General features: G+C 32.6%; 1 protein-coding gene across 4 annotated transcripts in view; it reads left to right on the top strand.

Moving 5' to 3' along the window:
- LOC145976753 (glutamate receptor ionotropic, kainate 2) overlaps window positions 1-17,966 on the top strand; it is a 149,047-nt gene that overhangs the window by 81,914 nt on the left and 49,167 nt on the right. For all 4 annotated transcript variants that reach the window (XM_083108108.1, XM_083108111.1, XM_083108110.1 and 1 more), the window contains exons 3-5: window positions 904-1,065; window positions 11,276-11,527; window positions 16,490-16,665. In XM_083108108.1, the coding sequence (XP_082964234.1) occupies window positions 904-1,065; window positions 11,276-11,527; window positions 16,490-16,665 (590 nt within the window). The remainder of the gene's footprint in view (window positions 1-903; window positions 1,066-11,275; window positions 11,528-16,489; window positions 16,666-17,966) is intronic.

Genomic DNA, 17,966 nt, shown 5'->3' with positions numbered 1-17,966 from the left:
CAACGTTTAATTTACGAGAAGTAGTTTTCGCCGAAGTACTTTCTGATATCGTGAGCGCGGTTTTGGCCGTGGTAATTATTCGAATTTAATTAAAACTCGCGTTCGAAGTGAGCTGCGTCCGTGGTGAAGTCATTAATTAAATTTAGGAGAGAATCGCGCGGTACCTTAACGTTGTATATGTATGTAGATATGTATGACAGATACGGACGAGATCGTTATTGCAAGTTCACGAACTCGGTTATAACTTTCAATGAATTCAGTTTCTTTTAGCGAAGCGAAATTTTCTTTTCGGATTCGTGTTACTAACTCTATCCTGCTTCTGACACGGACGCGTTTCCTCCCCCGGGAAAAGTCCACTCTCAATTCAAGAGTGTATAATGTAATTCTGAAATAAAATTCCGTACTTTCTATCACCGGCAAAATGAACGTGCAATTAACGAATGTGCTGAAATTTGCTATTCGTCTATTAAGAGTCACGAGATAAATGTCTCTTTGTAACAAAATTATACTCACGAACAGAATAGCTTTGATCAATTTTGATTCCTTTTTATGTTATTTTCTACTGTGAATGAATTTTAATTAAATAAAATTAATAAATTATATATGTAATTAATTAAATGCTAAATATATATTTACTTTTGATCAAAAGCGCGTATTTCAAAGTTTCAACAGTTTCTATTTCGTCATATTTTTATGTACTTTTGATAAAGTAATGAATCTGTATATTACATATCGTTATTGCGTTTTTAAAAAATAATTACGGCGCAGTTATTTAAATGGTAAATATATATATATATATATATAATATTAATAATTCATAGCTACTGTAATATTATAGGATCCCGAATATGAGATAAAAGACTTTACCGTGTTTAAAGAAAACATTTATTCAAATTGTTGCAGGAGCGATTTTTACCGAGGATCAAAAGGATAGCCCATCGGAGTTGGCGTTCAAGTATGCCATTTACAAGATCAACAAGGATAAGACTCTTCTGGCAAATACGACATTGGTTTACGATATACAATATGTGCCTAAAGACGACTCGTTCCGCACATCCAAGAAAGGTAGGAAAATAATAAACTAATAAAAGAGAAGTAATGAGAAATAAAAATGATGGGAAATATTATCTTCCAAGGATTATTAAATTTACGCGAGCAATTATCTATTATATCTCCCTCATGACTTCATGTCAATAGAACTCAAGTGCAATCCTCTACGAGAACGTATCGATAATCGTTATGGAATCGATGATAAGGCATGACTTCGCCGTCTAATAGAAACTGATAGAATAGACGACAACACCGACATTATCTGTAATATGTTTCCTTGCATTAGTGTTATCGCTTAACTGTTTAGCTGCTATCACAATTTTACAGCATAATCGAAATTCTAATTTAATGAAAAATATATTAAAAATTGCATTAAAGTCCCTAAAGAAGAAAAAATGATAGTTATGTACAGGATAATAGAAGTTAATTTGTTAGAATGTTAATTTTTAATTTGTTGTTTGTAAACTCTCGTTTACAAGATACGATATGACGTTTAAAAGCCAGTGACAGTAATTGATAATGCAGCCAACTTGATATAGCTGATAATTGCATGTCATTTATTTTCCAAGCATGTAACAGCTGCGTAATATTGGAACCTTTTTATCGTTTTATTATGAATAATGTAATTAAAGCGATAAATTTTTGAATATAAATTCATAATAAAGAAAGAGAAACCGTCAATAATTTTTCAATATTCAAGATTATCAGTGATAAAATTTAATGCAGAATTTTATATAGAAATATAATTATGTTGCCATTCATTATTTTATCAATTAAATATACGTAAATTAAGTATATGAAATGATACCCGACAACCTGCATATTAAATGACAGATTATGTATATCAATTTACAAGTTTTATCATATATATTAATATTCGACATTTTTTAACAGTGTAGTACGATTTTCACAGTGCACTATCTCTTGCTAACACAAAGTATAATTAGCTCCGAGATATTCTATATGCATGAAAGCTTATGATTGACATTTTCACATTTTAACATTTTGACACTGATTTGATTGCACAATATTTATTTTAAAAAACCATGCTTCATGCTTTTAAATGATCACAATTAAAATAAATCTTTATAAAAATTTATACAGGTGATGTAGAACGATAAATTTATGATAATAACAAAGTTATGACATAACATCGATCTATATAATACAAATACATTGAAATTATAAAAAATATTAAAAAATAATTAATATATAAAAAAATTTATTATGTACAATTTGATATTACATATATATCTTTTACATATATATTTAATATGAAAGTTGCGTAAATTTTAAAGAAAGATTTTTATACTAAACTTTATTATAAAATATAATAAAAATAAGAAAATTAATATAAATTTTAAATATAATGTGTGAAAATTATATATGTGTATATATATATATATATATATATATATATATATATATATATATATATATATATATATATATTATTATATATATTTTCTAAAATAAATGTGTTTTAAATATTGCAAAAAATAAAAATACTTTACATATATTATATTACATAATTTTGCAAAATAAATCACTATCGCGAAAATGCTGATCGATCAATTTCACAAAAAAATAATATATAATATATTAAAAATAATATATAATATGCAATTAATAAATTATAATATGTAATTAATAAATTGCTTTGGTTGCTTTGTCGTCCGATATTGTTTTTTCTTTTGTATGTTTATTCTTGACTGCTCTTTTAGACGCAGAGATGAAAACATGGTTAATTATCGCGCTAATTAAAAAACTGTGACAATCGTGCGAAACTTTTCATGACACTCCCAACATTGTTTATACATGATATGAACATATATATGCGTGTATTGCAATTAGGAATAACACGGAAACTACAATTGCATAAAGCTACGATCTGTTCACAACGCTCAAAAATTGCGCGATCAAATTCACACATCACTCGTCGCGGTAACACAATATCTGTTGCTAACAATGACACTGCATTGATACCGTATTAACGTTACGCTTACGTTATACTGACACCAACACTTACATAAAATGGATCACTATCGCAAACATACGATGCTATGTCTATAGCTAACAAATAATGCACGCTTTCGTTCTCTAGAATTCTTCTAGAATTTAATTTGTATAACAATATAAATATACATACAAATTAAAATTATAGTTCCATAAAGAGTAATATTCGAAAATGTATCCATGATAAATTTCACTAAATAACACATATAACAGTTGATTATTTATCGAAGCAGAATTTCGCATAATATATCAGTTTGACATAAAAATCTAACAATAAGTGATAAGGATGAATTTATAAATTGCGAGAATTTATGGATAATATTAAATATGTTTGGAATCGCGAATATAGCGTTTAAAATTTTGTGCATTCAATTTTTGATAATTCAAATATAATATGTATTTGTCCTTTTCAGATTGAAAGTGTGAATTAATATGCAAACCATCGAATCAAATGATGCAAATAATGGAAACGTGTGATATATCGATTATATAATAATAATAAATATATTTCACGTATTTTATGTGCATGATTAATTCTATAAAAGTCTATCGCGCAAGGAATCAATAAAGGGATGATATTATTTTGAATATTAAATTCTGCAGAACTTCAATTTTAACTCGAAAATATTTATTCGTACATCTATTTTATAATATGTATAACATAATAATCGCTCTAGAGTGTACTATCTGTTAATAATAAATATAATCTCTGCAACAGTAATCCAAATTCATTATTAATAAACTGTTGATATATCATAATTTTTCATTTCTTAAATCTTTTTATCTAGCGATTCACATATATTATTTCATCATGCTCTCAACTTAAAAATGACGAGCAAAACATACTTAAAAATCTACGAGAAATACAAAGCGCAACACGATAATTAATATTTGATTATAAAGAATTGTTAAAGAAACAATTATTAATAAAGATCGCAGGACAATTTATATTAAAATGATAATTGTGTCGTATTCCTGTCGCTTTGATTTTTATTTTAAAATGATGATAAATCACGCGAAAAACTTGCTTTGATAAATAGCTGTCATCGCGATTTACATATCATCTATAATGGGAATTAATTAACACGGCTGATAATCACTAATCATAGCAAATCATCACGTTTAAGGGCCAGTTTAGAATATAATTTAAAAAATATCTTAAATTTATAACTCACATATAATGCTAAATGCGAAAATATAAATCAACACATACACACATGTATTTAATGCAATTCAATTTAGTGTATTTATTACATTCATGCAATTGTAATTTACGCGAAAGAACATAAATCAGCTTTGCTCACGTACATCAGCTGGAGGTCGTAGTGATGTAATACTATATCTAGAAGCAACTAATTAATTAATTTAATCTTCATATTAATACGATCAAAAGACTGGCGGTTGGAACATGACGCGAAGCTCATGTCGGTGCCATGCCTTTGACACGCGAGCTTAAAAGTTGGCAGGAAGCCTGGCGAAAGCAATTCAGTTAGCGCGACCGGGTATAGCGTGAATTACAGCGCGAGGACGTCGCACGCGACATGGTGTAGCTTCAGATTTATGTAAAATAACACGAAACTGGATCGGCTACGAGAGCCGAAACCATAACAGTGTCTCTCGCGCGATCGCGGGCGCGAAAGATAAATCTCGCGCAACCGACAACTCGGCTGGAGGGTTATGAATTCGCCACGGGAGCCATGTCTCTCCGGGGAATGTGTTTTCTTAGAAAATTCTACATTGTGTCGCACGAAGATTTCAAATGTTTGATTTGTATCAAACGGCTCTCACAAGCTCCTCGCGAGCTTACAATAAAAAAATGCTATTTTCTTATCCGGAAGAAATAAATGTGCAATCGTAAATAATTTAATAAAAGTTAAATGTCGTAGAATAATCGTGTGTGATGCAAATGCGTACAATCAGCGTCCGGTGAAATAAGATTTACAGTGACACGGAGAAGGGTTCGTAAACTGGAGAACCGCTGATGTGTACACAGAGCTCGTGAATATGATACAACGATTATACTCGAGCATTAAATCATGTAACTATCTAGGGAGCACATAAAATTTTCTTCCCGAAGAGCACAGCAAAAGATCCTTAACCCACTAAACCAGCAAGATAAAAGATATCACAATGAACTTGTGTTTGTGTTGCGATTTCCAAGTTCACTGAAATGACTCTCTTTTCATCTTTTTTCTTAAAGGATGTCCTAATAACTATAACAATGAAATTTGAATACATATATAAGATATACATATATAAGTCGTCCACAAACTAAAAAAATTGGTCAAATGCTTTAGCACTAAAATTTTAAAAAATTCGAGCTAAAAGTGGAGCTAATCGTTTTAGCTTGTAAACGGCTCATATAAGTAAAATTTCTATAAATATATTTTATAAGTAAAATTTATATAAAAATTTATATTAATATTTTCTATAAAAGAAATGAGTTCATGCTTCGTTTCTCTCTCTGTGAATAATGAAATATATTAAAATACAAATAATACAATAATACAAATAATACAAAAATAATACAAAAATAATACAAAAATACAAATTATACAATAATAATTAAATATATTAAATATATGTATTAAATATATTACATATATTAAATACATGTCGAAATACATCACACAATAAACAAAATAAATGTATGCTATATTTATAACTCAATATCATGCTATCTCGCTATTTCGCTGGCCGAAGGGTCAAAGAATCACGCGACTATTTACACCCTCTTAGACCTTAAGAGGGAAATATTCGGCCATAAGTATTACGCCTATGGAATCCCATTGTGTGTAACGCGAACCGACGCACTTTTTTCTCCACAACACGCTTGAAACGACGTGAGGTGCGGCTGAAAAGATTGCTCTGCTTCCTTCCATTCGGGCCGCTGCGTTTCCTCTTTCGCGAACAGGGCTGAGCCATGTCGAACCGCGCAACTTTTCTTTCGCTTTCACCCTGCGATAAATCTCCCGTCCGGGCGGGCGGGAAGATGCCTGTACACATTTTCCCATCCCCTTGGCATCGCACGAGCTTAATGTTGCGTGCGCGCGAACTCGACTCACTCACCGGCTAATATACGCCGCGATGCATTCCGCCTAAAAGTAATCGCAGCTCGCGTCGTTACGTTACCGTCGCCTTAATGTGTCCACGGTTGAGATTTTCTCGTGTGGAAACATTCAAATGGATTGACGCTCCAAAATCTTATTTTGCTGAGGCAAAAGATATTAGGGATATTTGCGTATCTCTCAAAGATTTCTAAATGATAAAACTTATTATATTTCGACCGTCCTCGATATTTCTTGGTTAAAAATAAACACATCTTCATGCAGAGGGAAATTTCATCACATAGAAATTCTCTAGTTCTAGTACTAGTCTTTTGTTTTTTATTTTTGCTTTTAGCTGTATTAGAATCTCTGCAGATTAGAATGTCCGGTGAAATAAATGAATACCAAGTTTTCGGTCTCATATATCGAGCTCAAGAGCCTTTAAATATAAAAGAACTGCATCTTACGAAAGCTTTTAGACACATCTTGCAAAATTTATCCCTCAGAAAATTGTTATTTATACGTATTCTTTATTTTCTGCAATGCCTGTTATGTCGGTGCAAGGAACAGACTAGGCAGGAAATTGAATTCGCTGCGAAACACTCGACTCGAGAAAATCCTCTATGAATTTCTGAGTGCATCTAGTAAGGATTGCGAGATATTGTGACATATTACTGGACGAAAGAGTGAAGCGCGTGGAAGTTAATCGATTGTCAAGGCAACTACTTGCTCAGCACAATATCCAAGGAAGCAATATAGAGGAAAGAAAGCTGCTCTTTTTTTTTCATGTAGCACGAATTTGTATAAGATATAATAATTTTAACGTAACACCACAGATATATTTTACTACTATTGCCTTGTTTCAGTTTTATGGTTTGTTTTAATAGGATTTTATTTTAAAAATCAATCATATGTTAAAGATATTTAAAACGCGAAAATAACCAAGAACTCAATAAAATATTGCATCTAAAACTAAAAATTTCTTTCAATTTTAACACACCATTGAAAACTAATAACAAAAGATTTTAAAGTAGAAGTTCGTACTTTTTCCTATGCCGAGAGAAATTTTCTTCCCTCTAACATCGTCGAATGCACGGCACAAATTTCGTTTCAACTTCTCGCGTTGTGAGGCTGAAGGAAAGTTACTTTTGCGATGGGAAGTGCACATAGGCTCTTTATTAATTTTTCGTCATGCCGAAAAAATATTGTCGACTCTCATGGAAACGAGACTTGGCGCAAATTTCCGTTTCAACTTGCATCGTACGTGTAATTTCGTTCGGGTCACCGCGAAAGTGGAAAACAAAGGAAGATAGAAATCGGAAGGGATCTAAACCAGGGAAATTGATTGGATAACTTTAAGGAGCGGCAACCTGAGCCAACGAGGCGGAACACTTTAATGGAAGATTCCGTTTACTAGAAGACGAGAAATATCCCGCAGAGCTAACCAAATGACGATTATTTTGCCGGATTTTATTTTTCAGCGTTCACGCAGAAAAGTTCCGCTCGCGCTCGTAATCTTAATAGACAACCCCATCCCGGCCATTCCTTTCCTTTGCCGCCCCCTTAACGGCTTTGCGACGACTTTTTAAAAAGATTTACAACCCATCATAGTCAGTCAGTTTAATTCATTGGTAACTCAAACTGCCACATCCCCGTATGCGAAAGTTTCGCGAACATACAGAGCTGCTTACATAACTTTTAATGACGAAACTAACGAGATAGAATGTTTACCAGATCCTTCATCCATATTACGATGATGATCGCAGGAAAGCCGCGGAATTTTAGCGTTTGCATTAATTAGTTTTTTGTGTCCCGAAAAGCCAACGTGCGTTACAAACTTGTATCAAATCAGATTAAATCTTTCGTCAACAAGTGAAATCTACGAAGGATATAATTTATGAACTAAACCTTTGTAAATCAGATTATTTATTAAAATAATACAGAATAAAATACACTTTATTCGCTCCGACGATTACATAGAAATAACAAGATGGGATGATGAAATCTCTCTTCCTTAATTAAAAACGTTTGTATTCTTTATTGCAAATAATTGATAGAATATGATTCTCTCTTAAATGAAGTTAATCGTTCAAAGTGATTATTGACTTAACGGGACAATTTGGAGCAATTAAAATACAAAGAGAGGATATTTTCAAGACCGCCGTACAGATCGCCTCCTTAATTGCAATAATTCGCGAAATTGTGGGAGATGATCGCGCCGTGCATTATATCGAGCTCATAAAAGTCATGACGAAGCGTCAGCGCGCTTCTTTGTGCGGAAACTGCCGCGCTCATTACGACAAAATGGATAAGCGGCGGTTCGTTAAACGAAACTGCGATATCGTAACGAGGCAACGATTCTTATTTACTCTCGTCGAGCGAAGCATTCGACTTAATCAACGACAGAGCAGCGCGACGGGAAATTTCGCCAACCAACAACGAAACGTGCATTCGATGAAATGGTGCGTTCGACGATGTGTTTGTCGCTGTCTTTTTGACAAAGCATCCCGACAATTTAATCAGACGTATCCGTGAGAACGAGCGTTTCCACGCGAAATAGCGGTTTTCTCAAGAACTAAACGAGCTTCCAGCTCAATAATATCCTTTATTATCGAGATGAGAGAGAACGCTTCGGATCCAACTTCTGTATACGTGCGAGTCGCACGCTTTGAAATTTGCGACACTTGTTTGGAAGGGTATGTATCAAGTATGCGTCAATATACGGCAATAAAACAGATTAAAATAAAACAATAAAAACAATTATTACTAACCTATTTCTAAATGATAATAATATCGTATAATAAAAATCCTATCTAAGAAAATAATCAAACGCAATATAAGAATCTTATAAGAGAATCATTAATCTTTCATTTTTTCTTTTTCCTTTTCTCCTTTTGACATTCTTTCAAAAAGTTCCTATTCCATTAAAATTATTGGATTATTTTTCTGCGCAAAAAGGAAACCACGAATTTATTTTATCTGTATAATGCAGCGCTATTGCCATGAAAATTGTTTCACTCCGTTACTATCTCCTTTAATTAACAATCAGTTATTACGAAAAATGTCGAAATATTTTAAATATGATTAAATGATAAATTATTTTATTATTAAACAGATAAGAGAGATACACAATATATAATATCATTTATATAATAATTAGAAATAATGTATTATAAATTATATATTTCTACGGATCTTTTAATAAAATTAATTTATTATTTAAATTAATAATCTTAAATTAATAATTTTATAACGGTATTTATTATTTTCGGTAAATAATGATAAATTCATATTATATAAAAATTCATATTATATAAAGATTTATAAAATGATAGATGCGTAGATAAAAAAAGAGTTCAAGAGTTTGTGTTTGATTATAACTTTAAAATTTTTGATTATTATAATATTATAAATTATATTTACAAGAAAAATAATGTTTAATTAAAAGAATTTTATAAAAAGAATTAAATAATCATAAATATTACAATAAGTGTAAGTATTAAAAATTGTTAATCTCTGTAAGGTAAATTTATCTATGAATCTGTATCTGTAAATTAGCAATTACTTCTGTCGAAATACTTAACGTTTTTATTACATTTTTGTAGACAAAAAAATCTGATAAGATGAAAAAGTTAATTTCATAAAGATGTACATACGTTGTATGTGATATATGCCGCAATATGCGTAGAATTTAGAAATCCGCTGGTCATCATTTGCAGTAGGAAACAAAGAAATGCTTGTGAATAATTCAGGATATCGTGATAAAATCCAACCATCGCGATTCCTTGGAAGCAGTAATAATACTACCAAAATCCAACTTATCCATTCTTCAATTCGACTCACCCTTACAAGCGTGCCAGGAATAATTTGCGATGTAAGGGAAAATAACGACGCAGTTCGGAGAGCTCGCCCTTTTTAAGCATAATGGATATGAAAGTTGAGACGTTAAAGGAATGTATCAATTCACCGTCTATTCACCGTGGAATGCATAGATCGAAAGCTCATAAATCATACGTTGATTTTTCTCCGATAAAAATTATTCACTGTACGTTGATCATTGTATTCTATTTCAAATATTATTTAATCATGTTTCTGGATTCAGGTTTCCATTGGCCTCATTTTCAACTTGCTACCTATATTTTAATTTTCATAATGGATAAATGCATAACATAAATAATCATACGCTGATATCGGTTTTCTGTATTGGTATGTTACTCGATCACAGCAAACTGCTTATTACACTTTCTGAGTTGATTAAACTCCGATTTAACTAAAATTACAGTTTACAGTTTACATAGATTTAATGATTGGATCTAAAATGAATAAAATAAATTAATAAAAGAAAAATTAATAAAATATATAATCAATAAATAATTGGAAAAAAAAATATATCTTTATTATATTATACATTGTCTGGAAAATTAATGCTTATTAAAGACAATTTATTTTAATTCATGCCACATGAATACATATTTTATATTATTTGTAATCTCTTCAATCTCTTAAGCGTATATGTATATAAACTCTTAAAATTTGTATGCCATTGTTTTCTATTGGATTTGTTCGAGGACACATGCAATAAAGAAAATCGTTCATTTTCATACTTTAAAAAATGTATCTTATTAAAAACTGCAATCTATTATATGCAAGATTATATGGAAGAATAGTGGCGAGAACCTCTCGCAAGAATGTCTATCGTCGATTTAAAGCTTTAGTCTAAAGCTTTCGCTGATACAGAACTTCTAAGTGCGCTTCATCTAGAAATATGAAATCGACGTGTCAGAGGCAGTCGTTCTCCAATCTCCGTTTTAGCACGCTCCTGTGCTCCCATTGACATCTTCCTCGCCTATCTCGTGGTATCATTGCCATATTCGTCTATTTATTCTTAATAGTCTAGTATCTTTAAAAAGATGTACTAAAACTGCGAATTTTATCGTAATCTATATTAAAATATTTAATATTTAAAAAGAATGAAAAAACAAAGTATCTAGTATCTTAGTTTAAATTTTTAATTTAAGCTTTATTGAGTAAGACTTAAACATAAATCAGCTTAACGCCAAAAATATTATACATCTGTTAGGTGTTTGAATATAATGCAGCAACATTCTTTTTTAGCAATAAATATTAAATTTCTTAAAGCGTTTGTAATTTTGTGATTGCAGCCTGTAAGCAATTATCCAGATCGGTACAAGGCATCTTCGGACCGTCCGATCCACTTTTAGGCGCTCACATACAAAGCATATGTGAAGCATTGGACGTCCCTCATCTCGAAGCGCGGGTCGATTTCGAGCCCACTTTTAAGGAATTCAGCATTAACCTATATCCCGCTCCAGATCATCTCAACAAAGCGTTCAAGGATCTCATGTCCTTCCTAAACTGGACCAGAGTGGCCATTATCTATGAAGAGGATTACGGTACGTGGAGAACAATAACGTATACATTTAAGAAGAGGATGCTGCGGAAATTCTCTGAATCCGAGCGCACTCCAAATACATATATATTCGATGCATTAGGAGTATTTAATTCAATTTTGCCTTAAATTATTAAAATCCGCGCATTTTTATATTTATTTTATATTTAATTTCTTATTTTATATTCTTATTTATATTTAATTTCTTTATATTTAATTTCTTATTTTATATTTCTTGTTTTATATTAATTTCTTATTTTATTCTTATTTTATATTTAATAACAAAAAATATACTGCTTGTACATCACAGCAGGTGATTTGAAATAATTCGGTCATATTTGTAGAATTAATCTACTATATATCTCTCCGAGAGCGCGACAAAAATGGTTTTGCGAAACGTGATGCGACGGACCGCAAGAGCGAACATGCGGACAATACCGACAACATCAAGTGGCTGAACTAAAAGATTTTCCGACCGCGCAGAACTCGTTTCGCAACCGGCGCTTCGTGTCCAAAACGGCAATACAACGCGGAAACTACTCCATAGATATTTGCGGAAGAGGCGATATTCTTTTTTTCTCGTTAGCGCTGCGGTACCACGCGTTTATTACGCAAACGTTTGTTATCTCTTTCTTTCTCTTTTTTTGTCTTTTTTTTTTGTTTTCTTCCACAGAGTCGGAATGATGCGTTCCCATGCAAATAGAACGTCGGAATCAGGCGCCGGAAGTGGACGTCGCCGCCGCCCGAATGTCGGCCTGTCATACGCACGCAGAAGTAACCGCGTTTACATACGATGATGTAAACTCGCGATCTCGCCCGTTCTGAAACGAGATTGCTCCCTCGTCGCGTTTTGCCGCCAACTTAACCCCCGTTGTGTCCTCTTGGCGCCCATTTCCATCCCGCGACGGTCTGGCACCATCCGCGCCGGTTCATCGAAATTCCGCGACGCGCCGTTGACGTATAACATCTATGCCGCAGTCACCGGCCATTTCCATTCTTTCCGAATCGCATTAGTATATTTTAACTATCGCCATTCTGAGAAAATGCATGAATTTGGCCACGCTACTCCCATCCATATCGGCTATAAAGACGTATTTCCATTGATTTGTCTACTTGAGTAGAAAAATTCAATGGTCGTATATCGTCGTCTGATTTGTCTATTTGAGTAGAAAAATTCACAATGGTCATATATCGTCGTAATAAATCTAAGAAATGGAAATTTATTGATTTGATATTCGGGAAAATACGAGAAAGCTTCGTGATTTTTTAAAAACAAAAGGAATTTTGCCTTTCAAAGAAATTTAATTCTATCATTCATATCGAGTGTTAATGTGATTATTTTGTATCGTATTCTTGATACTTTAAGGATTAATAATCCTTAAAGTTATAGTTATATATAAAGGATATCGCGCGCGGATCCACCATATATATTTGCGAAATCTTCCCCTCGTAGTTCTAGCAAGGAACAAAATAGGAAGTCTCCGACCTTATCTTCCCTAAATTGCCGCTCTTGATTGGACGATGTAACGTGGCGTATAACAAAAGCACGAAGTAGAACGTTAGCGATAAAACGAGAGGAAACGGAAAGAGCGCATCTTTTTTGCGCTAGTCCCCGGATGTCTATAGCTCGCCATAAATCCACGACGAAGGAGGAATGGGGGAGAGAAAGGGACGAGGTAAGATGTTTCAAAATTCCTCGTCCGTGAAAGCGCGCGCTTCGAAAGTGCTTCGACTATAGCTCGGTCCGGGAAACGTAACATTCCCGCATCCCAGTACCGTCTAAATATTCATCAGTCAGGTAAATCCGCCTTTCACGAGCTCGTTAAAACTTCAACGTGCGAAGATAGTCACTCACTTAAACGCCGTTAAATATTAAGCAACCTCAACGTCAATCTGGAAACGACACGATTTGCAATCCCAATGTTTGTAAAAATTTGTAAAAATTTCTGATAGTTTAATGCATTTAATCAACGGGTCTCAAATATGATGAGACCCGCTGCGAGATGTTGAATAAATTTCCTGACTTCGCAGATTTGAGGAGTTCCCTGCCTCGGGTCCACTGTCATTTAGTTATTCATAACTGCCTAATATTTCGCACTTCGTTAAAACTTTATCGGCTGTAAAAAGTTTCGTTTTTCGGCGCCGTAAAATAATAATGGATAGTTGAAAGTGACGGCTCATGCCAATATGCGTGACTTCGAGGCATAAATACTTGCTGTACGATAACGTAATATATATGAAACTGTTAAAGTCGTTTTTAATTTTCATCAATTAAATTTTTGGGAGATATTGTATATTCAAAATATATATCTTATCATTTTATCGCACAAGTGAGCACAGCTGCGTATTCATTTATAATTAGACTCACACGTGCTCTTTCGCTGTCTTCTAATAAAAGTTTGAAATTTGCTGAATTAAATTATTCAACTTAGTGTAAAATAAGAAACTGCCTTTCGTCTTACAAATCTATTATAAATTTATTATAAATGTTTAAATAATACTATAAAACTTAACTTTAAGTAAATTATGTTCCTTTATCATTTTTAGATTTTACAAATTTGTCAGATTGTAAAACAGAAACTCTCGAACTTTTGTGTAAATGATTTAAGAAACATCGATTGAAAGATTTTGAATTTTTCAATAATAAAAACATATGTAGCAGAACTATTCTTCCAGTGATATTTGAAAATTCATATAACGAGCACGAGCACTATCTACATTGGCATTGCGTTCATGACTGCAACAAAGTCAAGGAATCTCGCATATAAACGTTAGAATGATAGGAAGGACGAACCGTTTCGTTTTTTCAGAATTTTTTCCCGCTTTATGTACTCTACGTATCGTTGTACGATACAATAAATTTTCAAATATAACACTTACATGTAGTTACTGTTATCTACAGAATTAATTTTGTACTGGACTACCTGTGTGCAATATCCCTATTTTCCATTTCACACATTTCTTGGATATAGTATTCTAGATGCCTCCATGTAAAAGATACCCTAGATGACCTTTGTTATAATTTTTTATTATCAAAAATATTTACGCCCTTTTATTCCAGGTCCTGTTTATATAATTAATTTAATTTAATTAATACTAATTAAATATATTAATTTTTTTAATTTAATAAATTATATCTAAATGTGTAGAGATAAATAATAATATTTTTATTTATTTAACTGTGTATCTTAATAGTTTTTGTGAAATTTTCTTTTATTTCCAATCGTTATTTTTGCACTGAAAATGTCGACATTAATTCGATCAAAAAAAACATCATCGAAATTAAAATGTTGGGTTTTAGAGTATATACAAGCGGAAGAAATATGCAAGTAGCTGTAATGACTCGATTTGTTCCGCAAGTAAAGTTTACCATTTTTTAATTTTACGTTTTATAGAGTGCTAGCTCTCTCGTGCAGGGTACGCTCGTTAACGCGCCGGAGATTTATCTTCTGCCTCCCTTTCATCGTCCTTTAGCTGTTTATCGATCCTCTTCTTGCCGCCGCTCTATTCGTCACGATCGTTACGAGGGAGTAATTAGCGAGCTCAAAGTTGGCAGCACCTCTATCCGAGTATGTCCGAGAAGTCTCTTTCAGAAATACGGAAAAGTAGGATTACGCCGAGAATCTTGCAACTTTGTCAAAGATTTGTGTCCCTTAGTGAAGCCAAGGGAGAAGATCCACCGTTTGAAAATTTACGCTATTTAATCTGCCGAATGCATTTAGATGGTAGCATTTCTCTAAATTTCGTTTCTATATATCTTTCATAAAGTTCTATTTAATCGATAAAAGCACATATTTTATACCAATGGGACGTTAAATTATTCAACTGTCACATTAATAATTGAATAATTCTGTCTCTCTCTCCAGAATTACAATAAGAAAGAGAAAATGAGAGAGAGAGAGAGAGAGAAAATCAGTCAGACTACGATTAAAGTTAACTGATGTTGATGAAGTCAGAGGAATGAACTGAGCAAATGTAACCGCATGTAACGAATTCCGTGCACGCGGCGGAAAACTCGAGTCGACAGTGCAACTTAGGAAGTAGTCCAGGAACAATCGGCTGGAAGTGAATTGTTAAAGTCGCGATGTCTTTTTAGCGACATTTCTTCGCGAATTTTGTTAATATAAAACTAGTTATAAAAATTCCTCCATGCACAAAACTAGAAAACTTATATTACTTAACTTATATTGTGTTTCTATATATGTTGAATTCTTTACAAATTGAATTAATAATCTTCCTTTTCCCATGCCTTTCTTCAGCTAGCAAACAATGAGTGTTTTACAGCCCATTTCTTTTATAACAAATATTTTGTTATTTTTACGTTCAAATAACCCATACATGAAAATAACTCATTTCCACGTAAATATTGATCAAATGACGATCAAATTTTCTGATATATAATGGTAGAGAGCATTTTCTTTCCGGGGAATCGATTATTTATTATACATCATACAAAGAGCACTTTTTTGAATGATTACTCCATTAACTCGTATTTTACTCAATTCATTTTTCATCAACAATATATTCATATAATACATCTGAGAATAACATCTATAATCTATTATTTTTTATATAATTATAAAATGTGAAGATTAATTAAAATCACAAAAAAAAAACAATTATTAAAGCATTTCATTAATCTAAAACTAATAAAATTTTTTTCACATTGTTTGAAACATGATATTAAAATATAATTTCTCTAAAAAATTAATATAAAACCTATGAAAATTTTTCCACGTTGTTAGGAAAATTTAAAAATAAACCGATAAATCCTGAATTTTTTTCACAGTTTAAGATAAATATTCGGAGAGAGATTCGGAAAATACATTTATCGTATGCTGCAAAATTCCTTCCCTTTATAACGAAAAAGATTAAAGAAATACGGATGAGAGAAGATCCGCAATGATGAAGTCCGGTATGACTGAGAAGTTGCTGTGAAGAAATATCTCTCTTCTGTGTTTTACAGGACTGTTTAAACTGCAAGATCTTGTGAAATCCCCACCGTCCGTGAAAACTGAAATGTACATTCGTCAAGCGGGTCCTAGATCCTACCGGCAAGTCCTGCGGGAAGTCAGACACAAAGAGATCTTCAAACTGATCATCGACACGGATCCAGCGCACATGCAGCAATTTTTTCGAGCGGTGAGTCCTAAGTGATTTAATATTCAATATCGTATCACGAAAGCTGAGCATTTAAAATATTTACTTTAAAATTTTATCTTCCACGAGTCAGAAAAAAAGTTTCTCTATAATCTCTCTATCTTTTGCTTTCCGCACATGTCGATCATGTTTCTCTGTCATCACGTTAAAAATATTATTATACTTCGGAAAGCAGAATAGGGGTGAAATACATATAACTCATATTTTTCACATCGCTTAGTTTCTCGCATAATAAATCTGACAAGTTGTTTTATCCAGATGAATACACATTTTTTCAATAAAACGAAACATTATAAGAGAAATACAGAGTGAAAAAGAGAGAGAAAAAGATTGCGCAAATATAGATCATTGAAATTTATTGACGCTGTTATTAAAGGATTTGATCTGATATTTGTTATTTGATATTGATCATTCTTGTGTGTGTTGAAATAAATATTAGTTATATTGAAATAAATATCATATCTCTGCTATTAATAGATTCTGCTATTATAGCTAAAAATATTAGTTTTATAAATATTTTCAGTTTTAGTTTTTGCATTTTTAACATTAATTTTGCTTTCTTCTTCTTCTTACAAAATTTGAACATAATATTTATTTTATTCACAAATACGAAAGACTAATGGATGTAATGTGTGCTAATAAAACGTAATTTCAAATTTGCTGTGTGTGTGTATATATATATGTGTGTGCGAAAGGAAAAATATTAAACTTTTACCGATGAAAACTCCAATGCGTTTTTTGCCAACCGCTGGTACTTATGGAAAATCGGAGAAAACGCGCGTGGGAAATACTATCGATCGATGCAACCAGCGAACGCGAAGGATGCAACACAGAGTTTCGACTCTCACTCATGGATTATATAAATGATCATTCTCTGTCAGCTGCGAGACACTTAATCTTAATATCCATCCAAGATATCTGTTAGATCGCATCGAAAGCGATGCGCTTAGGTAAAGCAGTAGCTCCTGGCGATCATGCAGACGGAGCACAATAATGGAACAACAAGTTGTTTACCGGATGTAAAATGAAAAAAGGAAATAAGCGAGTAACACACCGCGACTCATAAATAACTTTTCAGAATCATGCACGGGTACTCGGCGTGCACAGAGATTTAAAGGACTGTTACAATTAGGATTAATGGCGACTGCGTTGCAGTTTTTCCTTCCGACGCTTGTTTTGCCTTCTAGTGTGGGACTAGTTCCCGCTACCTTGAAAAGAGAAAATAACGAAAGCAAAGGAACGGGACTGACATCGCGCGAAAAAAAAAATTGTCCCGGATTATA

Source organism: Camponotus vicinus, unplaced genomic scaffold, assembly GCF_025532165.1.
Source record: "Camponotus vicinus isolate PSW18456_S1 unplaced genomic scaffold, iyCamVici1.0 SCAF_9, whole genome shotgun sequence".
In the NCBI taxonomy this organism is placed as follows: domain Eukaryota; kingdom Metazoa; phylum Arthropoda; class Insecta; order Hymenoptera; family Formicidae; genus Camponotus; species Camponotus vicinus.
Note: the sequence above shows the minus strand (reverse complement) of the source record. Positions and strands in the feature narration are given on the sequence as shown.